This window comes from Biomphalaria glabrata, chromosome 8 (assembly GCF_947242115.1).
Source record: "Biomphalaria glabrata chromosome 8, xgBioGlab47.1, whole genome shotgun sequence".
NCBI classification, from domain to species: Eukaryota; Metazoa; Mollusca; class Gastropoda; family Planorbidae; genus Biomphalaria; species Biomphalaria glabrata.
The window spans coordinates 29,533,621-29,559,592 of record NC_074718.1 but is presented as its reverse complement, the minus strand read 5'-3'; the positions used below and the strand labels follow the sequence as shown (position 1 = coordinate 29,559,592).

General features: G+C 37.1%; 1 protein-coding gene across 1 annotated transcript; it reads left to right on the top strand.

Annotated features, from left to right (window-relative positions):
• The first annotated feature begins 6,841 nt into the window (after nt 1-6,841).
• On the top strand, nt 6,842-25,160 carry LOC129921593 (uncharacterized). The gene is made up of 4 exons (XM_056037319.1): nt 6,842-7,089; nt 7,197-7,439; nt 17,375-17,607; nt 20,995-25,160. Coding segments are annotated over exons 3-4 (2,013 nt in total). The 5' UTR covers nt 6,842-7,089; nt 7,197-7,439; nt 17,375-17,605; the 3' UTR covers nt 23,006-25,160.
• Nucleotides 25,161-25,972: the final 812 nt, after the last annotated feature.

Genomic DNA, 25,972 nt, shown 5'->3' with positions numbered 1-25,972 from the left:
CCACTAGAGAAAAATGTTTTTGTAGGCAAAGACCAAAACGTAATAATCGCGTTTTTTTACTACTCAAGTGCTGACCACAAATGAAAAATGTTTTTGTCGGCAAAGATCAAAGCGTATTGATCACATTTTATTGGCTACTCAAGGCTGACCACAAATGAAAAATGTTTTTGTCGGCAAAGATCAAAGCGTATCGATCACATTTTATCGGCTACTCAAGTGCTGACCACAAATGAAAAATGTTTTTGTCGGCAAAGATCAAAGCGTAATGATTGCGTTTTATCGGCTACTCAAGTGCTGACCACAAAAGAAAAATGTTTTGTCGGCAAAGATCAAAGCGTAATGATTGCGTTTTATCGGCTACTCAGGTGCTGACCACAAAAGAAAAAGGTTTTGTCGGCAAAGATCAAAGCGTAATGATTGCGTTTTATGGGCTACTCCAGTGCTGACCACGAAACAAAACTCTCTATGTCGGAAAAAATCATAGTGTACATTTATGTTTGAATGCTACTTAATACTGAATATATGTCAATAGTTCACTGACTTTCTTTAGTTTCATTCGTCACTTAATATTGAATCTCAATTTTTGTAGATTATTGCAAAGTTTATCCCACACTCTGTCTATCTGAATGATAATTTGTACACGTTATTTCTCTTAATTCCAATCCTCGGATCAAGTTAAAACTATTTATTACTAAACATTAATCACTCAAAAGAAAATTATATAGTTCTCCAATTAGTCCTAATTAATTAAACTAACTGTTATTCAATGGATACCAGCTCATATACAATTAGAAGGAAATGAGAGTGGGAGAACTAACTCACAAATAAACTCTGCACTCTATCCAGAAGATTGAAGAAATTAATTGAAAATAAAATAAATGAGAAATGGAAGAGCTCTCATCCAAATCACAAGACGGATGACGCTTACTATAAGCTATCCCGACAACACCAACGTCTAATCTTTCGACTAAGGACCGGACACAACATAATGCGACAACACATGTACCGGAAGCTCAAAATTGGAACCAGTGAAATCTGCCTATGTGGAGTATCATCAGAGAATGCCGACCACGTCCTCCAAAACTGCTCTCTTTACCAAGATGCCCGTTTAAGACACTGGCCCCAAAACACCCCAATAGAAAGAAAACTATATGGAGAGCTCCCTGATTTGGAAACCACTGCGCAGTTCATCTCATGTATTGGTCTAGTCATCTGAACACTCCAACATAACAATGAGAACGAATAAGAAGAAGAAATTAATTTTCTTTTATATAGAAAAGTACTAAGCTAAAGGAAGGCAAACCTTGTTTAGAGGTCATTAACTAAAAATATAAAACTATAGACTTTTTAAGGGTATTCTTCAGGTAGAGTTGAGCCCTCGGCTCTTGTAAATCTAGGCCAGCAAAAGTGAACAAGAGCTCCCTCTCACCGACCTGTCTGACGGGTGGGTCAGACTTGCGGCAAGAGACCGCGTACACTAAGACCCCCGCCACTTTCCTTTTCTATACCAGGCTAACTGTGCGGGACACGCCATTTATGTAACGGCCCCTTGAGGAACAGCGCCTGGATTGTGACAAGGTTGTGGGAGCTTTTTACAACTCCGCACAGTGCAATGAGGATGCTCTCGCACCCCACGGGAGTCTTGTTTTGCTACCCTTTAGCCTAATCGTTTCCTCTTACGATCGTTTCCACCCGGGCGCCACTATGAGGCAGGGTAGCATGCCCGGGTTAAGGGTATAAAACCTTCTATTTTTGTTAATACTGTTACAGCTCAGTGGGTAACGCGCAGGCCTTCCATCATAAATTCTCAAAACCCCAAGTTCAAATTAAGACTCAAATTAAAAAAAAAAAATTAGCTCTCGAAAAGACATTTAGCAAACATTCTCCCAGATCCTGCCACCCTCAACTAGTCCTCAAAAGTGGTTGGACGATAGCGGACAAAACATTTCATAGATCAGAGCGTAAAGATTGCTTTTACTGACTACTCAAGTGCTGTCAGCAAAGATTAAAGCGTTATGATTATGTTTTGAAGGCAAAGGTCAAAGTGTATGTTTGTGTCTGATGATAGTCTGATCGTTTGTTTGAATACTGAACATAGTTCAATAATCAACTGGCTTTCTTTAGTTTCATTCATCATTTCATATTGAATAGCAATTGTCTTTTGGAGATTATTACAAAGCTTATATAAACCCTGTCTATCTGGCTCTTATCTTATACACGTTATTTCTCCTAATTCCGATTCTCGGATCAAGTTGAAACTTTGTACAGTTATTCATTGTTGATTACAAAACATGAATCAATCAAACATTTTATTTTTATGTCATCAATTAGTTGTAATTAATTCATTTTGTTTTATATAGACATCCACTGAGCTGATGGGTAGAAAAAACAACAACAGCAACAAACAAACAAACAAACAAACAAACAAACAGTGTGTAGAATAGACTTTCAATACTGTTCGATTCGCCAAGACACTTTCTTTCTAGATTGAATCCTTTCTGTCATGTTTGAAGTATCAACTGGTATTTACATTTGTTTATGAACTGTTATTAACCACTATCCACTATTACGTACTATATGACTTGATACCACAGTATCATTACACACAGATATTATCAGCGCGTTGGGCCAGCTATAGAGTGATAAGAAATTAGCGTATTATATGATCGTGGTTCCAGACTCGCAAGCTGATTACCACTGCTTTAGGGGACCGACTAAAACCTTCTTAAGTAAATCTCCATTATTAACTCTCTAAGTCTGCTAGAGACTGAGTAGATAAGACCGACGGTGGGGTATGTGTATATCAATAGAGAATATTTGAATTCCGAGATTAAGAATGACGTCTCCTTATACTGGCGTCATCGTGTACCTTTCACTTTTTGGTAGTTTTGCAATCCCGATAGATCTAAGATGATAATGTAACCCATAAAGTCTCAACTATTTCTGCTTATGTTTTATAGCGGCGCACTTAAAGAAACAAACTATCGCTTGCATTGTGCTTGTCTCATGTCATGTTTCAATGGGTAAACCTGAAAGCATCATAAAAAAAATAGATAAGACCAACGCCTTCGCTTTAAATAAATGTCTCTTTAAAAACGATTCCATTAAAAATGTATGCATATATTTATGCACTTACGTATAAACCATTGTTAAATTAAACAGTGGTGTACATGATCCCAAATAGATAGAATTTCATTGTAAATGAGTAATTAATGCATTAAAAAATTAATTCAATTCATACTCTGATGGTAAAGTTATACAATACAAAACTAACTACACGTTCAGTCGTATTACGACTATTTCTGATCACGTTCAGAAGTTCAAGGTTCTAATTTTAGAATTGCATTATAGCAGCCAGTTGTAGATAAACTTGAAGAGTAGAGGCCGTAGATGTCGTAAAAAGTAGCATGACTACATAAATGCATGTCGTAAATTACACAATGCCTTTTTTTTGCCACCATGTATTCTCTACTGTTAGATCTACATCAAGTGATCTGGAAAGCAGCACACTATATTCTGCCTTAACCATAAACATAAATATATTGCCTTAACATATTAGCATAATATTTACCTTCTAAAGTCTAGACAAACCATTTTAATTAGTTCATTCCATTAGATTTTATTCTCCAAGATTTGCTCAATATTTGACGTCTTTTTTTGTTTGTGTGTGTCGGTAATCAGTGGGTATTGATAGTAAGTAGAAATACTATCTGACGAGGGTAGAGGACGTACTTTCCTTGATAAATTTTATTAGCAAGTGTTATACATTTTTAGATGGTGGAAAATAACATTTACATGTTTTCAATCTTATCTACTCTATATGAGAAGATGTTATTGAACCTGACAAACAAATAAAATGACAACTTCTTTGAAAGAACATTTGTCCATTCATGTGGACGAAATTTCATCATTCTTTCCTAATCTAACCATCTTGCCGTTCGCACTATTCACAGTTGAACATCACAGAAGTTATTGAACTCATTCATAGCGATATAGTGAAAATGATTTTATTGTCATTTACATAATTAATTATCAAGTCGTATACTTATTCCATTTCCATTAACATATATTGTGAAACATGGATTTCCTGCCTGTTAATTATCAAGTAATTACAGAAGTAGACTTGATGCAAAAGATGGCATTCGTTTTGATTTTTGCCTGCCATGAGATTTTCTGATCTGGTGAAACAGAAACAAGCTCAACCTTTTGCACAAACTGTTTTGTAACGATGTAGTTGACTGTAGTAGTGTCAATCTTCTATGTTCCGTCATGCTTTTCAAATTGTCTCATTAGCATGCAACATAAAATATAGTAAATATCTAATGCAAGTTATAATGGTAAAAATTCATTTATTAGAAATTTAACTATAAGGAGAAATATGTTTGACAAAATAAAATTAGATATTTTTATGATGCTTAGACTTATGAAAGAAAATAATTTTACGTCTGGGGGTCGTCTCATTGTGGGAAATAGTAAAAAGGAATAGCCGAGCTAAAAAGGTTGAAAACCGCTGCTGTATAGTGTAGAGATATGTTTAAAAAATATTCCATTTAACCTTAGAAATCTAAACAATAATAAATATAATAATAATCAAATGGACTGACACCGACCTACATGACATTGACAGACTCACTAGAAAATTACTAACCAAATTTCGATGCCTACACCCCAAGTCCTCCATAAGGTTATACCTGCCTAGGAAGGATGGAGGTCGTGGATTGCAGAACATCTTCAACTTGTGTAGGATGCAAGTTTTAAAAATACGATCAAAACTGCTCGCCTCGCCTCCAGCAATGAACTAGTTTCCTTCCTACGCAGGTATGACTTCAAAGCAACCCCTCTGAACCTACACAATGCTGATGTCAATGTCGGTTTGGACGACGTAGGGCATGAGATTCACCAATGGAAAGAAAAAAAAACTCCACGGAAAATTCCCGGCTTTATTAGAGGGGGACAACATCGACAAGGCTGCTTCCTTAACAAGGCTCAAAGCCGGTCATCTCTACCCTGAAACAGAAGGCTTTGTTACAGCAATACAGGACAGAGTAATCAGGACAAAAAATTACGAGAAGCATATCCTGAAACTCAATGTTGTCGACAAATACCGAACATGTGGAAATGTGGGCGAGTCTATTGAACACATTAAGGCACGATGTCCAGCCCTATCAGAATCAGCCTACCTAGGTCGCCATAACCAAGTTGCAAAGTTAATACACCAACACTTGGCTTTGACACACAATTTGATCGGTAAGGATACTCCTCCATATTATAAATACTCGCCTTATGCGGTTCTTAAGTCTACTGAACATCTGCTGTACTGGGATACCCTATTGTTATATCAACCGAGGTGATAGTAACAACTGACCTCACATATACCTTCAAAGCCCTTAACATTCCTAGGAACATCCTCGTTGCCTGCCACATCACCAGAAAATTCCTGAGTGGAAACTGTTAAAGGGACTACGATGAATTTTGTTTCTCTTTAACGAAACTCGACCCTGGCAGCGCCAGAGAATGACTATTCGTTCGTTTCCGACATAATAATAATAATAATTATGGGAAGCGTGGTGGAGAGAGCAAGTGCGCTTGAACTTGTCTTGGCTTGGCTACCTAGAAGGGGGCTCGAGGTTTGACACCCAACTCGGGCAGAGTTGTGTTTACTGAGCGCCTAAAGGCAGCACGGAAAACCAACTCCTAGATACCCCTCCCCCCACAGGCCCACAAATGAGATTGGACCAAAAGCGCTCTGAGCATGCTATAAGCATGAAAGTAACGCCATATAAAAGCGATAATATAGATAATATATATATATATATATATATATATATATATATATATATATAAGAAAAAAAGTGGGAAAAAATATGAAAGCCTAATTTTAGAAGAGATTAAAGCGATTATGAAAAAAAAACAACACTCTGTTGTTATATCAACCGAAGGGCTAGTGAAAACTGACCTCGCACTCACCTTTGTGGCCCTAAACATTCCTAAGAAGATACTCGTTACGTGCAAGCCTGTCGCATCAACAGAGACTTCCTAAGTGTATACTGTTAAACGGACTACCCTGGCTGCCGCCCTGGCCAGAGAATGACAAGTAGTGGGAAGCGTGGTCGAGACACCAAGTACGCATGAACACAGCTTAACTTGGCTACCAATGACTCGACTCGGGCAGAGTTGTGTTTACTGAGCGCAGCACGGAAAACCTTCTCTCACATACCCCCCCTCCTCCACTGGTCCATAAATGAGATTGGACCATAGCGCTCTGAGCATGCTATAAGTATGAAAGTAGCGCTATATAAAAGCTATAATTATTATTATTATAATTAAGTAGTTCATAGTACAACAATAATAATAATGATAATAATAATAATAACAATAATTATATAAATAATAACAATAATAATAATAATAATAATAATAACAATAATAATAATTAATTGGATTTAGCAGGGGACATTTGTAGTACTGAAAAACGTTTAAACGACTAAAACCTAATACAATTCCCTAGTGTACTGACTCGACTACTGTACAGTTACAGTACACCAGATACTGTCAAATGTGTGACTCGTCCTCCACACAGGTAAATCTCAACTTATGCTCTTGAATAGTTCACTTCCAGGTTCCCCTTGTTTGTTTTTAGTCCACAACACTCCCCCATCTCCCCCCTTTCCCTTTCCCACAAACTCTTGAATGATTCGCTCCTGTACAGTTATTCTTACTTGATACAATCACAGCTTGGGAAAAAAAAAACATCCGCGCACATTCCTGTATCATTCCGCCTCCAACGTCCACACGCTACCCTCTCTCTTCTCCACGTTGTGGCTTCGCTCATCTTAAAACCTTCCATGTGTTTACTGGAACCTGATAGCACCTGGCCGCGATAAATTCGCCCTGGCACCCCGTCTGCTATGCCTCCCGGAAGACCCCTGACTGTTTCTGGCAGCGTGCAGGCCTTCCGTCTGCTGGGCCAACATTGCGGGGCTGTGTAAACTGTTAAAACGCTACGTTTTATGTACTCATCTGCCGTTGTGGTTTATGAATTTTCGCATAATTGAGCTATTCATAAATAATAAGCCTCTTTAAAACCATGTAAGTAGGGCACATTTTCTACTTAATCTGTAAGTGATATAAAATAGTTTCAAAGAAAACATTAAAATCCACACTCAGAACTGTTACGGTTTTATCTCCTTCTATAGATAGCAACGTAAAAGTTGTACTAGGTGATAGCCACCCAAACAAAGAACGGTTCCAGACATTCAGTTGTGATGATCACCCCTTGCTTCCAGGCCAAGTTTTGACAAGCTCATCCCGTCTGCTGATGGAGCAACTTCCATTTGGTGAAAATTAAACTCGGAACTGTTAACATTAATTTCTGTAAATAACATTCTGTCACTATCTGGAATCTTAATGAGACCCCCCGAATAACGAAATTAAATCAGGTAAGTAGCCCTAATATTAATAGAAGTAATATTGCTCTATTTTTATAACTTTAGCGACACATCTGCTCTTTTGCACGTGAACTTTGACTTGTGTTACCTGCTGTTTGTGTATTGGTTGTAGCACTTCTCGCGCCAACAATGCAGTCGTCTGACATACACGAGACTCTCCTGGGGAGAGACTTAATGTGGGACTGAACGATGAGGAAATGTTGATCTGTGCTGTGTATGTGTGGGGGCTGTATTGCTTTTGGGTTCTTCGTCAGTACCTGGTAAAAATTAAATAAACAGAGTTGGATGATGAGAGAGAGAGAGAGAGAGAGATGAGCATTATGAAAACATTTATTGTCTTAATGCTTTTGTAAACAAACACACTACGTGACTTCCTGAAGTTAATTTTGTTTGTTTGCGGAACTAATGAGTTTACACGTTAGTTTTCATATGACGCTTTCTCCCACACATACTTGGAGAAGGAGAACAACATCTTCTTGTTAACATTTCTCCCTCACTCTCTCACACACACACACACACATTTCGGAGAAAGGCTGAGTCTACGTCTTGTACACGTCAGTAGTGTCTACATTCTAACACAGAACTAATCTTAGTAACTACTTTATATCAGCCAAGTTGTAAGAAACTATTTAGTGACAGTGTACTATAGCTGTTGGGTTGTTGTTAATCACCTTTAAAATGCCTACGCTTGAACTATTTTTACTTGATATCTTATCTTATATAATACAGACGTTACTTCAAAAAAAAAAAAAGATGATTACGTCCTACGCGTCATGCATTTAGTCATGTATATTAACCAATGACTTAAATTCTGCCAAGTCACTGGTTTTCCTGGCTAGCTCAGGCAACCCATTCCATGCTCTAATAGCACTAGGGAAGAAGGAGTATTTGTACAAATTTGTCCTAGCATATGGGACGAGGAATGTGCCTTTATCTTTGTGTCTTTTAGAGTATTTTATTAAATTTATTTTGTTTTTGTATTTGAAGATTATGGTTCAGTGTTTTATGTATAATTGCTACTTTACTTTTGAGTCTTCTGTCTTGAAGGCTTTCTAAATTTAGTGATTTTACTAAAGGTGTTACTCTAGTCAAATGTGAATATTCGTTTGTTATGAATCTCACTGCTCTATTTTGTGTCTCTTCCAGTTTCTTAATGTTTTCTTGAGTTGAGGGGTCCCAAACGGAGGATGCATATTCTATTATTGGCCTAACCAAGGTTAAATAACATTTTAGTTTTATGTTCTTATTTGATTTATAGAAATTTCTTTTAATAAACCCTAATGCTTTGTTTGATTTTTTAATAGTTTCATCAATATGTGGATTCCATGACAGTTTTTCATTTATTATAACACCTAGGTATTTTGCGTTTTTAGTCTGTGTTACTGGTTTGCCATGAATAAGATAAGTGGAATTAATTTGTTTTAGTTTTTTTGTTACTCTTAACAACTCACATTTTTCTACATGAACATCTGTAATCAGCGCTCTTTATATCGCCTTTAACAGTTTAAGAGATAAACTTGATCGTGCAATGTCCAGTATAAATTTGAAGGGATGATCACAATACCATAAACTTGAAATATCTGAAAACTATAATTTTGTGAGTAGATTACTAAACCATATCATTTTTTGTGAGTTCGAAAAAATAGCTTTTAAAAGTTTGCGTGGTTATACAACATCCTAAAGGACATTAGGCCATATTCATTTCATTTATCTCTAAAAATTTATACTAATTATTATTACTTTTATTTTTACAATTTCTATTATCAGCTCTCAAAAACGGCTATAGCAATTTTAATTAGAAATGAAACAGCTTATGTATATTTTCGGGAAAAATATTGGTAGCTAATTGGCCGCATAAGGGAAACTCTGGTTTTACCGTTATACAATTTTCAAAATATAATCATCTTAGATTTTTTTTTCTAGACATCTACATCTACGTCTCTGGGAATTCCCGAATGTGTTAAGTGGTAGAGTCAAATAAATAGACTCTCAGGAAACATTTTGCGCACCGTCTTGTGTAGAAATCATTAGCTGGAATAATAGAATTGATTTGTGACAATACACTAATACATTTATGCATATGATACTTATACAATTTTTCAAAACATAACATTAATACTATATCTCCAAACCAAAATCTTCTATGTCATATCTCTAACCACATCCCGTATTTTTAGTCTAGACTAGCAAAGCGAATATGAACTATTAATGTCATGTCAACCGCCTAATTATTTATGCTGTTGCCAACCACGTCATCTTAATGTTGTCTACAATATGAACCTGTTTATGTTTTAAACTACACACAGGCAAATTAGAACTGCACACAGGTAATACAGCTTACACAGGCGACTTACAGCTGCACAGAAGCAACTTACAGCTACAAAAAAGCAAATTACAGCTACACACAAACAACTTACAGCTAGACACAGGCAACTTACAGCTACACACAAGCAACTTACAGCTAGACACAGGCAACTTACAGCTACACACAAGCAACTTACAGCTAGACACAGGCAACTTACAGCTACACACAAGCAACTTACAGCTACACACAAGCAACTTACAGCTAGACACAGGCAACTTACAGCTACACACAAGCAACTTACAGCTAGACACAGTCAACTTACAGCTAAACTCAGGCAACTCACAGCTACACACAGGCAACTTACAGCTAAACACAGGCAACTTAGAGCTACACACAGCAACTTACAGCTTCACACAAGCAACTCACAGCTACACTCAGACAATTTACAATTACACACAGCCAACTTACAGCTACACACAGCCAACTTACAGCTACACACAGACAACTTACAGCTACACATAGGCAACGCACAGCTAAAACAGATAAATGTAATAGACTTTTGATTTAATTTCGACAGTCTGCTCAGTTTCGGGAGTTGGAAGAGAGCGTTATCAATTAAACTTTGATCGACCTTTTTTTTGCACATTTTTTTCCTAAAAATATCATTGCCAGGCTAATCAAACTAAATCTAATGACTGATGTTAGGTGAAACACACAGATCTAATTCGATGGACTTATCCATTGTACAGAGAAGTATTAAATCTTAAGAGTCTTGTTTAATCGTTTTACGCAGAGAGACCACTTTCCGTTTTCAGAACTATTCTTCGTGAAATAGACCGAAGCGTTGCGTGAGAATACATTTGTGCAACATAAGTCATCAATATTTGTAGACTATACATTTAAGATGTTTACAGTTCCTCTCTGCAAACTTTGACATTAGCTAGATATATGTTTAAAAACAACAACAACAAAAAACAACAACTTCCAACTGAAAATGTAATCACACATCATTTCACTGTTAAAATATTTTTTTTTTTAACAAATTGATATGAATCACAGGGGGGGGGGGGGGCTAGACATCACCTGGAACAGCACCGGAAGCAATCCGATTGAAAACTTTTTTTTTCTACAAATTCACCTCTTTTAATTGCACATATTTTATATTACCCCACTTAAGAAACCACTGATCTAAAAATACGTTATATTTCACATCAGCAGCAACAATTATTGGGGGAGGGGGGAAAGGAAGCTGCTGCCATAATCTAAAGATAGAACCTCCTTTCGGGTATTTGTCGACGCCCAGCGAGGAGCCGGCTGAAAACGTATTTGCGTTGCAATAAAAAGTCAGCGGCAGAGGCGCCTACGCTTATACCCTGCGTGGCGGCGGCAACAATTCAGGAGAGCAATTATTTTCTAAGCGAGAGCTGATTTAGAAAATGTCTACTGGTTAATTCGAACCAAGCAAGGGACGGGTTATTGTGTAACATTACAGATACATGCTGAAGATCACTTACAAAGGCCGCGGGATACACGGCAAAAGAAAATCCATTGGCGTAGACGGCGCAAAGTACATGTCTAATATAGAAAGCAGAAAGTAAGGTATATGTATGCATGTGTGTATGTATGTATGTATGTATGTATGTATACAAAATAGCTAAATTTATGTCTATTAAATAACGAAACTTTTTAACAAATCGGGTAAACCCGTTTTCACAGTTACATATATTTGATGTGACTATTTCGGCTTAACTGGTAAACCCCTTGTCACAATCTTCTTCTATTTTCGTGGGGAAAGAAAAAAATGCTAAAGAAACATTGGCCAAGTTTGACATAGATCTAAATCCAATTCATTAGATTAGAGATACCCAAAACTAAGGCCCGCTGTCCACCGGTAATATCCGGCTAGTATATAAATATACATCCTTTATCTTCGCCTATCTCTTAACCTGTTGGACCGACCGTTGGTCAGTCAATGACAGTCCCTTCTTCCCATCGATTTCTCTGTCTGCCTTTTCTTCTTTTCCCTGTTATTGTTCACTGCATGAAGATCTTTGCGAGCCCTAAGAACCTCGTGACATGACCATACAGTTCGCGTTTTTTTTTAAGTGGTCTGCAGGTCATCCTTCTTATATAATACAGACGTTACTTCAAAAAAAAAAAGATGATTACGTCCTACGCGTCATGCATTTAGTCATGCATATTAACCAATGACTTAAATTCTGCCAAGTCACTGGTTTTCCTGGCTAGCTCAGGCAACCCATTCCATGCTCTAATAGCACTAGGGAAGAAGGAGTATTTGTACAAATTTGTCCTAGCATATGGGACGAGGAATGTGCCTTTATCTTTGTGTCTTTCAGAGTATTTTATTAAATTTTGTTTTTGTATTTGAAGATTATGGTTCAATGTTTTATGTATAATTGCTAGTTTACCTTTGAGTCTTCTGTCCTGAAGGCTTTCTAAATTTAGTGATTTTACTAAAGGTGTTACTCTAGTCAAATGTGAATATTCGTTTGTTATGAATCTCACTGCTCTATTTTGTGTCTGTTCTAGTTTCTTAATGTTTTCTTGAGTTGAGGGATCCAAATTCTATGTGATCATGATTCGAATATTCTTATAATCCTCATTACTGGTGTGGACTGTGTGTATCAACAAATGCTGCATTCTAAATCTCAATTTCAGAATAACAAAATTCTAGTTCAGCAAAGCTAGGGAAATAGGAACATAGGTATAGAAAAAAAAAACTAACTAACAAGATTGATTGATCTCCTCTCTTACTTGGGAAGCACTCAGAAGTGCTTCATTCAAGGTAGTATTATTACAGACAGATAGACAGACAGATAGATAGATAGATAGATAGATAGATAGATAGATAGATAGATAGATAGATAGATAGATAGATAGATAGATAGATAGATAGATAGATAGATAGATAGAGATAGATAGATAGAGAGAGAGAGAGAGAGAGAGACACACACACACACATTCAAACGACGGCTACCTAATTGTTCTTTGTTTTTTGTTCACTTTACAGACCATAAGAGTTAATCAAATGATCTATCTATTTGTACTGCATCTCTTGGTGACTGTTTGTAAGACGGAATGGTGCAGTCTATTACAAACTTCACGTTTTCCTTTTATTCCGCTGCAATGTAGAGTCTGGGGGGAGGGAGGGTGTGTGAAGAACACTGTACACAAAGTTTTGAAATTCGACGGATGTGGGAACTCATAGAAATGTCGACGGTTGGTTGTAAAGGTCAAAAAGTCAGTCCATATATCACAGCCGCCTGACGGAAATGTTATTTAGTTTATATATAGCCCCGGAGGTAACGAAATTTGGAAAATGAGAGAGTGTGTTTTTAAAAGTGGTTAGAAAACAATACAATTAATAGAAATATGCGACCATACCACGAGCAAAGTAATATCAAACCTATCCCTGTGATGAATACTAATGACATATAATCAACATTTGCTTCACAATTACCTTTACCCCCCCCCCCCCCATTACTTAAACTCATTACATTCTATAAATCCTAAAACTAACTTCATCACTAAATCTGTACCTTACATCACACGAGAAGGAAAGAAATGCAAATGGAGTCTTTCACAGAACAATGATAATAATAATAATAATAATAATAATAATAACATCTTCAAATTGTGTAAGATGCAAGTTTTTAAAAATACGATCAAAACTGCTCGCCTCCAGCAACAAATTAGTTTCCTTCCTACGGAAATACGACTCCGATGCAACCCTTCTGAACCTACACAATGCTGATGTCAATGTCGGTTTGGACGACGTAAGGCATGAGATTCACCAATGGGAAGAAAAAACACTCCACGGCTTTATTAGAGGGGGACAACATCGACAAGGCTGCTTCCTTAACATGGCTCAAAGCCGGTCATCTCTACCCTGAAACAGAAGGCTTTGTTACAGCAATACAGGACAGAGTAATCAGGACAAAAAATTACGAGAAGCATATCCTGAAACTCAATGTTGTCGACAAATGCCGAAAATGTGGAAATGTGGGCGAGTCGATTGAACACATTATGGCAGGATGTCCAGCCCTATCAGAATCAGCCTACCTGGGTCGCCATAACCAAGTTGCAAAGTTAATACACCAACACCTGGCTTTGACGTACAAATTGATCGGTAAGGACACTCCCCCTTATTATAAATACTCTCCGCAAGAGGTTCTCGAGTCTACTGAACATCTGCTGTACTGGGATAGGCCTATTCTGACCGACAAAACGGTAGATTTCAATCACCCGGATCTGCTGTTCATCGATAAAAAAGAAAAAACCGCTACCATTATCGATATCGCCGTACCACTGTCTCATAATTTAAGAAAAACTGAGATAGAAAAACAAAGAAAATATGGGAACCTAGGCTTGGAGATTAAGCGTCTATGGAAATTGTCCAAAATAACAATATACCCCATTGTTATATCAACCGAGGGGATAATAACAACTGACCTCACAGACACCTTCAAGGCCCTTAACATTCCTAGGAACATCTTCGTTGCCTGTCAGAGGGCGGTACTGCTGCAGACCTGCCACATCACCAGAAAATTCCTCAGTGGAAGCTGTTAAAGGGACTACGATGAATTTTGTTTCTCTTTAGCGAAAATCGACCCTGGCAGCGCCAGAGAATGACTACTCGTTCATTTCTAACATTATAATAATAATAATGATCTTTACGAGCCCTAAAGACCTAATAACATGAAACTACAGTTCGAGTTTGCATTTTCTTTTTACGATAGTCAGCAGGTGATCATGGGTTCCGATTTCCAATATGGCAGTGCCAGAGAATGAATATTTGTTCGTTTCCAAGAAAATAATAATAACTTGAACTTTTGTATTTATTAAGTAATTCAAAAGGAGACTTAAGAATAAATTAAGGCTTGTACTTTTATAATATTTCTTTGTTCAATATTAGCATAATAAAGAACGTATTGAAATTTAAAACGTGATTCCGCGAGGCACCAGGACTTAGGAATAAATGAAGGCTTGTACTTATATAATATTTCTATGTTCAATATTAGCATAATAAAGAACGTATTGAAATTTTTAAAACGTGATTCCGCGAGGCACCAGGTCTTAGGAATAAATGAAGGCTTGTACTTATATAATATTTCTATGTTCAATATTAGCATAATAAAGAACGTATTGAAATTTTTAAAACGTGATTCCGCGAGGCATCAGGCCTTAGGAATAAATGAAGGCTTGTACTTATATAATATTTCTATGTTCAATATTAGCATAATAAAGAACGTATTGAAATTTTTAAAACGTGATTCCGCGAGGCACCAGGTCTTAGGAATAAATGAAGGCTTGTACTTCTATAATATTTCTATGTTCAATATTAGCATAATAAAAGCAGGTATTGAAATTTTTAAAACGTGATTCCGCGAGGCACCAGGTCTTAGGAATAAATGAAGGCTTGTACTTATATAATATTTCTATGTTCAATATTAGCATAATAAAGAACGTATTGAAATTTTTAAAACGTGATTCCGCGAGGCACCAGGTCTTAGGAATAAATGAAGGCTTGTACTTCTATAATATTTCTATGTTTAATATTAGCATAATAAAAGCAGGTATTGAAATTTTTAAAACGTGATTCCGCGAGGCACCAGGACTTAGGAATAAATGAAGGCTTGTACTTCTATAATATTTCTATGTTCAATATTAGCATAATAAAGAACGTATTGAAATTTAAAACGTGATTCCGCGAGGCACCAGGTCTTAGGAATAAATGAAGGCTTGTACTTATATAATATTTCTATGTTCAATATTAGCATAATAAAAGCAGGTATTGAAATTTTTAAAACGTGATTCCGCGAGGCACCAGGTCTTAGGAATAAATGAAGGCTTGTACTTCTATAATATTTCTATGTTCAATATTAGCATAATAAAAGCAGGTATTGAAATTTTTAAAACGTGATTCCGCGAGGCACCAGGACTTAGGAATAAATGAAGGCTTGTACTTCTATAATATTTCTATGTTCAATATTAGCATAATAAAAGCAGGTATTGAAATTTTTAAAACGTGATTCCGCGAGGCACCAGGACTTAGGAATAAATGAAGGCTTGTACTTCTATAATATTTCTATGTTCAATATTAGCATCATAAAAGCAGGTATTGAAATTTTTAAAACGTGATTCCGCGAGGCACCAGGTCTTAGGAATAAATGAAGGCTTGTACTTCTATAATATTTCTATGTTCAATATTAGCATAATAAAAGCAGGTATTGAAATTTTTAAAACGTGATTCCGCGAGGCACCAGGTCTTAGGAATAAATGAAGGCTTGTACTTCTATAATATTTCTATGTTCAATATTAGCATAATAAAAGCAGGTATTGAAATTTTTAAAACGTGATTCCGCGAGGCACCAGGACTTAGGAATAAATGAAGGCTTGTACTTCTATAATATTTCTATGTTCAATATTAGCATAATAAAAGCAGGTATTGAAATTTTTAAAACGTGATTCCGCGAGGCACCAGGACTTAGGAATAAATGAAGGCTTGTACTTCTATAATATTTCTATGTTCAATATTAGCATAATAAAGAACGTATTGAAATTTTTAAAACGTGATTCCGCGAGGCACCAGGTCTTAGGAATAAATGAAGGCTTGTACTTCTATAATATTTCTATGTTCAATATTAGCATAATAAAGAACGTATTGAAATTTTTAAAACGTGATTCCGCGAGGCACCAGGTCTTAGGAATAAATGAAGGCTTGTACTTCTATAATATTTCTATGTTCAATATTAGCATAATAAAAGCAGGTATTGAAATTTTTAAAACGTGATTCCGCGAGGCACCAGGACTTAGGAATAAATGAAGGCTTGTACTTCTATAATATTTCTATGTTCAATATTAGCATAATAAAGAACGTATTGAAATTTTTAAAACGTGATTCCGCGAGGCACCAGGTCTTAGGAATAAATGAAGGCTTGTACTTCTATAATATTTCTATGTTCAATATTAGCATCATAAAAGCAGGTATTGAACGTACACTAGTTCACGCGCTCATATTCGTTTGAAGTGACCGTCACACAAAGTTACCTTTTCACCACTGTTCATAAACTTAACAGATTCCTCTACAAATAATTATGATGAACTATGATTTTAGGGACTTGGTGGCCGAGTGTTGCAATACTTAACTTCCGACGAAGGGGTTTCGTGTTCGAATGTCGATGAAGACTGGGCATTTATACTTGTGCTTACCACATGACACCCTCGTTAACTGTCTACCATAAAAACAGATGAACTTTACATTCTTTCTCCTATAGATGGCAAGGTCTGAAAGGGGAACTTTATTTTATCATGATAAATTTTACAGTTGATATTTAATAGCACTTACGGGGACATCTCTATTATGCCATCCTCCTTTAGACGTGAATGTATGACATAATGACTCCCGAAACACCCAAACAGTTTCTGCCTTCACCTCATTTTTTTTTATATTTACGGATATCTGTTAAATATTTTTTAAAGTTAAATCTTATTTACCTACATCACCACCCTTGTACCCTGTAGGCCTATATGTGCTTGTCAATGTGATATTTGTTTCATCAACTAGGCATTAGTTCATAGTTTTGTTTTTTCCCCTCAGATCAAAACAATTGTGTTTCCCGCCGTGACCTGTACAACGAGTTACATTTGTTGCTCACCTTTTGTTCTGTTGAAGCGTAGCCTAAGGCGCTCGTGATGGAGGCAGGGCGGGACCTTGTTCTACATCACCTGGGGACTACAAGGAAGGTGAGTCGATCTCTTCATCTCATGTGCGGAGCATACACAACATGGGAGTAGACGTGTACTCGCAACCAGGAGGAAATCAGGAGAAATGTGAGTGATTTAAAACTAGATTAGCCGTGCTTGCTTGCAAGAGATGTCAGTATATATATATATATATATATATATATATGTGTGTGTCTGTGTATTCGTTTTCGTGGCCAATACGTTATCGAGTTGATATTATATTGTAGGTAAACAAATCTAAATTTAGGGCAATTAAAAAAAAAAAAATTCACAGTGATATTTGCTTTATGTTTTGTTTAGTTGTCAGAAAAAAAATAAAATAAAAATATAAATATAACTACAGAGGTTCTTCCTCAGGCACATACACACACACATTACTTCTTAAGTGTCTGAAAATTGTTGATGTCAAGACACATTTAATATTATCATGCTGATTGGCATATGTAAGATTTTTTTCCCCAGTTAATTTTGGTCTAACTATTCAAATGAGACGACACTTAAAGACTATTTGACTACCCCAGCACGTGAAATTATTTTAAAATGCCTAAAAACAAATATCAGTCTTCTCAGAAGCAAAGTTCTGTTCAAGAATATGTTCCTGCCTTCCCCCAACTAGTACGGTTTGAGAGTCACAAAAAAAGACATCGAGTCATCCTGTAGACATTAGTACTTTAACAAAGAGACATCGAGTCATCCTGTAGGCATTAGTACTTTAACAAAGAGACATCGAGTCATCCTGTAGGCATAAATACTTTAACAAAGAGACATCGAGTCATCCTGTAGGCATTAGTACTTTAACAAAGAGACATCGAGTCATCCTGTAGGCATAAATACTTTAACAAAGAGACATCGAGTCATCCTGTAGGCATAAATACTTTAACAAAGAGACATCGAGTCATCCTGTAGGCATAAATACTTTAACAAAGAGACATCGAGACATCCTGTAGGCATAAGTACTTTAACAAAGAGACATTCTACAGCAAGCGCTACTTTTTACGTGTTTTACTGTTTCTTGAGGCACTGTCCGGTAAAGTCCGGTTCCTCAATGTCGTGGTACACTGTACAGCCAGAGAGGCCCGACATTATGGTGTATGGGACATGGGTTTGCAGCAGTAGCAAAACAAAAGTAACCGTTGGCCTGGATTCAAGAATAATATAATGCTGCCACCTGCCATTATCCAAGGTTGAATGTGAGAAAAGAACAAACAAGAGTCTTCCTTTTAGTTTAAGAGCGTTTACAAAAAGATATGTTAGAGTTTTCTGTATACAAGAAACAATTTCTTTCTGAAGCTAGGGTTGGAGTGTCAGCACCATTTCTCATCCAGACAACAAGAGGGTCTAGGGGGAGCGCTGAAATCTCCCCCTGAAGAGTCTCAGCTTCGATCCCAAGCGTTTTACTGCTTTCTGAGTTTAAGAAAATCATGCTCCTGGCATAAAGTTCCCCTTTCAGACCTTGCAATCTATAGGGCAGATGATGTAAAGGGCATCTGTTTCTGTGACCCACGGTCTACGAGGGTGTCATGTTGCCAGCACAACGACCGACCGCATTTACTTACGCAAACTAATGTCAGGTACCTATTAGAGCTAGGTGGACTCTGAGGTGCCCAAAGCTCCCGGAATTAAAAATCCCAGTTTTCACCAGGATTCGAACCATGGACCTCGGTTTGGAACCGAAGCGCTTTACCACTCAGCCACCGCGCCTCCATGCTCCTGGCATGTTCGTCTGTAATGGACGTGATTATTGTAAGATTATCTACGTGTTAGATCAGACGTATTTGCGGTAACCTTTTTTTTTGTCAAGCCAGATGAGTTGTTGACATAGCGATGCACGTGAGTCTGTAGCAATTCGACCATTCTGCCATAGGAAAGTTAGGAATTACGTTAGCGGAGACGTTTTCAAATATCTTCATCAAAACATTATGAGTCAATATCTATGCTATGCATTTTAAAGGATCTTAGAAGATTAAACAATAGAACTTATAAATACTTTAATTTTTGAAACATTGTGAATTATTAGAATAATTGTGAATAATAATTTCTTTTTTTTTATGTCGTAATATCAACTAGTATCAGCTTTCTCATCGGTCACCTTACATACACTAATATTTTTTTTTTAATATTTTTTTTTTGCATTTTTTATTTTTATAAATAGGAAACCTCAGAATTTGCGCTATTCAATTTTAGCTTTATCATCATAGGAATCCTTGGGCATTAGCTCTCTTTTCTTTGCCTCTTTTTTGGGCTTTATATTCCTCTTTTATGGTCCCTCTTGCCTCTTTTGTGGGCTTTTTTTTTATTTGTAAGTTCTTATAATTCACAAGTATTAAATCATAAACAATTGAAAAGTGATTAACCCAAAATTGTAATAATAGTAATAGAAATATTATTTAATAGCAAATACATACTACCTAACTATTGAAACCACCAGAGACAGAAAAATGATACAAGGATCCTCTACCCCAGAACTATCAACACAATATCAACATACCAACACCTCATTTCTGGAATACTGCCTGAGTATTGTACAAGCATATGAAAATCAAATTAGATAATTCTCTACCCTAAAATCAATAATATTCATAAATGTCAATTCTAAATAATTAGGACTAAACACTTTTAGGATACCTCAACTTTTTAGCTTTTGACTTCAGTTGTCGAGCTGTTTACATCCTAGGAATCCTTGGGCTTTTGCCTCTTTTCTTTGCCTCTTTTTTTTGGGCATTGCCTCTTTTTTTGGGCTATTAGCCTCATTAGTGGGTTTTCTTTTTAAAACAAAAAGATACATATTTTATTAGTAAGCGTACAAATTAAATAGTTACATTATAGAGTACATAGTGTATGGTGTATTTCGATACAAATAATTACATTGAGGTTGTCATAATATTTTAACGTTTTAGATTGCTTTGTACATGGCGTTTTTTTTTTTTATTTATTTCTAATAACATATAGTGAATATTTTTTAAATATAAGGTACTTAATATATATATAGTGAGAATGTCAACAATCGGTACTTAAATAGAAACAATCAAATAGTGAGTGTAGAAAATTAAATGATATTTAAACATTTTAAACATCTTAGTCACATTTTTGTCCACATTGTCTCCATTGCTTAGGGTTGTTTCCCTTGTGCTTTAGCTACATTACCCCAGTTCTTTATATTAACTTCTATCAAACGTGCACACACATCTATATGTGTACACACTTATGCGAACGTAGGCATTTAAACATTTATAATGTTTCTTTTATTTCCTCCCTTGAGATTCGGAAAACTACTTCCTCATCATCATCAAGGTGGAATTCATGTCTGCTAGAGTCAGTATCTCGGAATTATACACTTCATTACAAAGTTTATGTGGAATTACCATTGCCCTGCGATTGAAATAAAGCAATTTGAAAATTCATAATTAACTGAATAAAATTCAGTTTTTGGATTGGTTAGTTAAACTTAAATACTTTCTATCTTCTTCATTGCAGGTTAACTCGGAACTGTAGGATGAGCAAAATGACTCGTTATAAACTAACGAAGTTGTTGATAATATTATCTCTAGTTACTGGCGTATTTCTATTTCTGACCATATGGACGAATACGCAGCTGATTTACCAGCAAATAACTTCGCTGCGTGACTCTTCCCAGCAAGCTCAGAAGCAATACTATCAAGCGGCACCCCAGATGGGATTTTTACTAGACACCCCCCACTGTAAGATTCCAAACATAGATCCTTTTGACCCGTCCGTCATGTCAAGAATGAGTAGGCGTGGTGAAATCTTGTGCGTCGGAAGACGCGCCATCACTTACACTGAAGGGTCTATTCTCAGGCTGAACAGAACTAGGATAGAACAAGAGCTGAACGGAGACTTCAAAAGCTGTCACTATCAACCCATCCTAAGACCCAAGCCCAATGATTTCAATTTCGCGTACGGTGATCACAGTAATATGTTTGACCACGACATACTGATCCCGCCTAAAGATGAGTTTATCAGGGTAGCCTGCTTCAGTCAAAGCGATGGAAAGCTGTCAACTCAATACCACGCAACGGTGTCTCCCAAGGATGAAGTGGAGAGAAGATGCAGCTACAAATTCAACCAGCACAAGAAAAAGTTCAATCCAAAAGAAACGTACAACGTTCACATGATCGGCGTTGACTCGGTTTCGAGGCTCAACTTTATCCGGCAGATGCCGCAAACGAGGCACTTTTTGCACACGGAACTTCGGGCTTTTGAAATGGCGGGCTACAACAAAGTAGCAGACAATACATTCGTCAACATTGTGCCAATGATGATGGGCAAGTTCGTCCATGAAATCGGTTGGAACGAAACGATGAACAAGCACCCATTCGACGAATACGCCTTCTTCTGGAAAAACTTTTCTAATGCGGGCTATCGCACGCTGTACGCCGAAGACGCTCCCAAAATTGCCATTTTCGTCTACGCTAAAGAAGGATTTCATACACCGCCAGCCGACTACTACAATCGGGCTTTGCAACTGGCCTTGGAAAAAGATAAGAGTGTGTGGAATAAGAACCACCACTGCGTCACTGACAAGCTGGAGACCACGATGGTGCTCGACTACGTCACAGACTTTTCCCGCGTCTTCAAAAACAAGCCTCATTTTGGATTTACTTTCATAACGAGGCTGACGCACGACAGCCTTAACCTAGCTGGCTCGGCGGACTACGCGTATGTCAAATTTTTGAAACAGTTTAAAAAGGAAGGTCATTTCAATAACACGGTTCTGATATTTTACAGTGATCACGGCTACCGCTTTGGCAACATGAGAACCTCGTACATCGGGAAGGTTGAAGAGCGTTTGCCATTTATGTATTTAGTTTTCCCGCCTTCCTTTCACGAGAAATACCCAGAACTAGTAAAAAATTTAAAACAAAATACTTTTAGGCTAACCACGCCGTTTGACGTGTATGAGACATTGAAAGACATTTTATATTTCGACGGACTAAATAAAACAGCGAACGTTACTGACAGGGGGATCAGCCTGCTGAGGGAAATTCCGAAAGAGAGGACTTGTGAGAATGCCAAGATTCTCCCGCACTGGTGTTTGTGTTTGGAGCAGGCGAGCGTCGACCTCGGCGGAAGACTTGCCGGCGACATCGCGCGGAGCGTTGTGAGTCTAATCAACGACATGCTGAGACCCGCCTCCCACCTGTGCGCCGAGCTCACGCTGGCGGAGATTCTCGACATAGTTCAGATGAAGTCCAACGAGAATGTCCTGAGGTTTCAGGACAGCTTCCACGACGTCATCAACCAGACGGTAGTCTACGGGAACAGGACCGAGGCGCCTGTTGTTTACCAGGTGACTCTGAAAACGGCCCCAGGGGGCGCCGTCTTCGAGGTGACTGTAGCGTACGATACGGTGTTTCACGCTTTTAAACTAGGCGGTGACGTCAGCAGGATCAACGCTTACGAAGACCAATCAGCGTGTATTGAGAACTTCAAGCTTAAGAAAATGTGCTACTGTGTCAAAAGGTGAAACGAATTTATTATCCAATAGTGAATTTGTTATTTGAATACACAGTGACGTGAAGAAACTACGAACACATCATCATAGGGTTAGGGTTTGGACCCCCCCCCCTCTAATCAAAAGTTCTGGATCCGCCAGTGAACAAATGTAACCATTCACTCTTCACTCTGGCAGATTGCTTGGGAAGGGGAGGGGGGAAGAAAAGCTTCTGATTATTCATTTAAAAATAATGTCTGAAAAACACTATGCCAACTCTTTCGCTTGAAGGATATTCCAGGTGCCCTAACTGCATAATAATTTTATCACTTTGTTCATACTTAATAGTCTAGAATAATATAATAATTACAAATTAAGTCAATCGACTTGGTTTTGGTTACGTTAAAAGTTAGCCCTAATTACAGACTTGTCTACATTCACGATTAATAACATACACAAAGTAGTCTGTGAAGAATGTATCAATGTAACATACTTTAAAGTATTGTTTAGTTTTGTCAAAAAAAAAAAACATCAACATGTGGACAAAGAGACCAAATATTCTTTTTTTTTTTAAATGTCATTGTGAGAGATGCTTCAGTCATCCGACATTACATTCCCACCAGCCAACTTCACTTCACATAAAACCGAGAACATTCTTTATAGTAGACCTCAACACTTACCTCCAACGTCACAGTCTGTGGGCAGTTTAGACCAATAGCTCGTTACCAAGTTGTGCAGAGCTGTGACGTGGCGTCGAGCTATTGGTCTAAACTGCCGACGGGTTATGACGTTGCAGGTCAGTGTTCAGGTCTTCTATATCGATTGGTCTCGATAAAAGCGAATCTTGATGGATACATTGTAACACCCGTGAAAATTGTTCAGGACAGGATTGTCTCTGTGTGCGTGCGTGTGTTTATTGACATTGTATAAAGTGAAATAGTGAGAGAGTGAAAGATGTTGTGCGTGAAATGTATCGTTTTGTATTAATTCAAAGCTCTTTCATTCAATGTTAACAGACACTGATTTTACTAACTTTATTTATGTGCAAACAATGCCATGTTATTAGTGTGTCTAGCTATGACCAGGAAAGAGAACATACTAGTTGGCTATGTATTATTATTACTTTGTAATGCACGTTTTCCATACCCCTATAGTATGCTCAGTGATAGTAAATCTCTTTAGTAGATATTTGGTGGGGGTAGTTGAGTGGTTAAGCACTTGGCTTTCGAACCTGGGGTCCTGGGTTCGAATCTCGGTGAAGACGGGGTTTTTGAACTTCAGCATTTTTAGGGCGCCTGACTTTAGCTGAGGGAAAGTAAAGGCGGCTGTTCGTTGTGCCGACCGCATGACACACTGTTCGTTAACCGTTGGTCAAATAAAGAGATGACCTAAACATCTGGGAGAAGACGTCCTTGCTGCCTTTAAGCCCTCAACAAATTTACATAACTCGAGTTGGGGTCAAAAGTCAAATAAAAAATGTCCAAGTCTACATCGGGATTTAAACTGTCGCGTGTACCCTTAGTTTACAAAAGCGGTTTATCCCACTCAGCCACACAATGTGTTTAACAAGGGAAATGAGTTTTTCTTTCGTTAAAATGTTTACATCTAAATTTTTTACTTTCTTGGCCTCGCTTTACTAAACCGCTCACCTCGTCATATTTAGAAAAGCAAAGATAAAACCATAACACAGAGGCGTGGTAATGGGGTACGATGCCCCGGGCACCATCCCCAGAGGGGCGCCACACGCAGAGAGGCGTCAAAAATATAATTATTGTAGATATTTTAGTTAGGTAATATATTCTAAGGTTATTTGTGTTATATTATTATTAAATACTTTTTATTTATAGGCCTAAATTTCTATGTGATGTTCATGGGGGGGGGGGGGGGCGCCAATAATGTACCTTGCCCCGGGCACTCGTTTTGCTCACTACGCCTCTGCCAGAACATAACATTGTAACCTTTTCTTCTCATTCGGTCTCTACATTGGAACTGTTGTCTCTTCTTCTTGACCAATAACGACCCCCATTGGCATCTGAAGGCATCTACGAATGTCACGGGGGTTAAAAGGGGAGGGGGTATGGATTAGAATTTAAAAAAACAAAGTGCCTTGTCATGTTTTCTTTGCAATTATTGTTGCAAATTGATTGGTTAGTTACTTGTTATGAATAAAAAAACGTTTGTATAATCACGTACTTTGTTTATTGTTTGATCATGCAACTGAGTGAGAAAGTATAATGCAACTGAGTGAGAAAGTATAATGCAACTGAGTGAGAAAGTATAATGTGTTATTGAAAATATAAGAAAACGTTGATGCTCTTTGTGTTTATCTAGATCTAAAATTATTCAATTCGTTTGTTATTATTTCAGTGTTGCAACAGTTTTAGGTTCGTATAATTTTGACTACAACAAGACCAAAAAAACTTTATTCAGCGGCCCGTGGGTCTTAATTTGCGTATCACTGTTGATATAGTCACCGAGAGTGTTTTGGAAACAATTAAACGAAAAAATAATGCTATAAGAAAGCGAATTAAAAAAAAAATTGTATGAATGGAGCTATCAAAATAGCTAATCCACCTAAATCCATTTAAAAAAAAAAATAAAAACATTTGCTTGTAGGTCTACGTATATTTAGATCTAGATCTAGAGTCTAGATACTATTATAAGAGTGAATTCAATGGCTCAAGAAGCTTATTAATTATTATATGTTTGTATATTTAATATCCCCAATATAGAGCCCCATGTAGCCTATCCAATCATAGTGTGTTTACATAGCGGTGTGCATGACACATGAATGGGACTATTAAAATGTATGTCAAAATGGAAGTTAGCGAACGAATGTATGAAAAATGCTTTAGAAACAGAAAATTTTGAGGGTTAATGTGATTAAAATATGAAATGAATGAACTTTATTTTGTATGTTAAGTATAAAGTAGATCTTTCCTCTTTCAATTAGATCTAGAATTAGAGGTAGATCTAGGCTCTAGAGTCTTAAACTGAAAT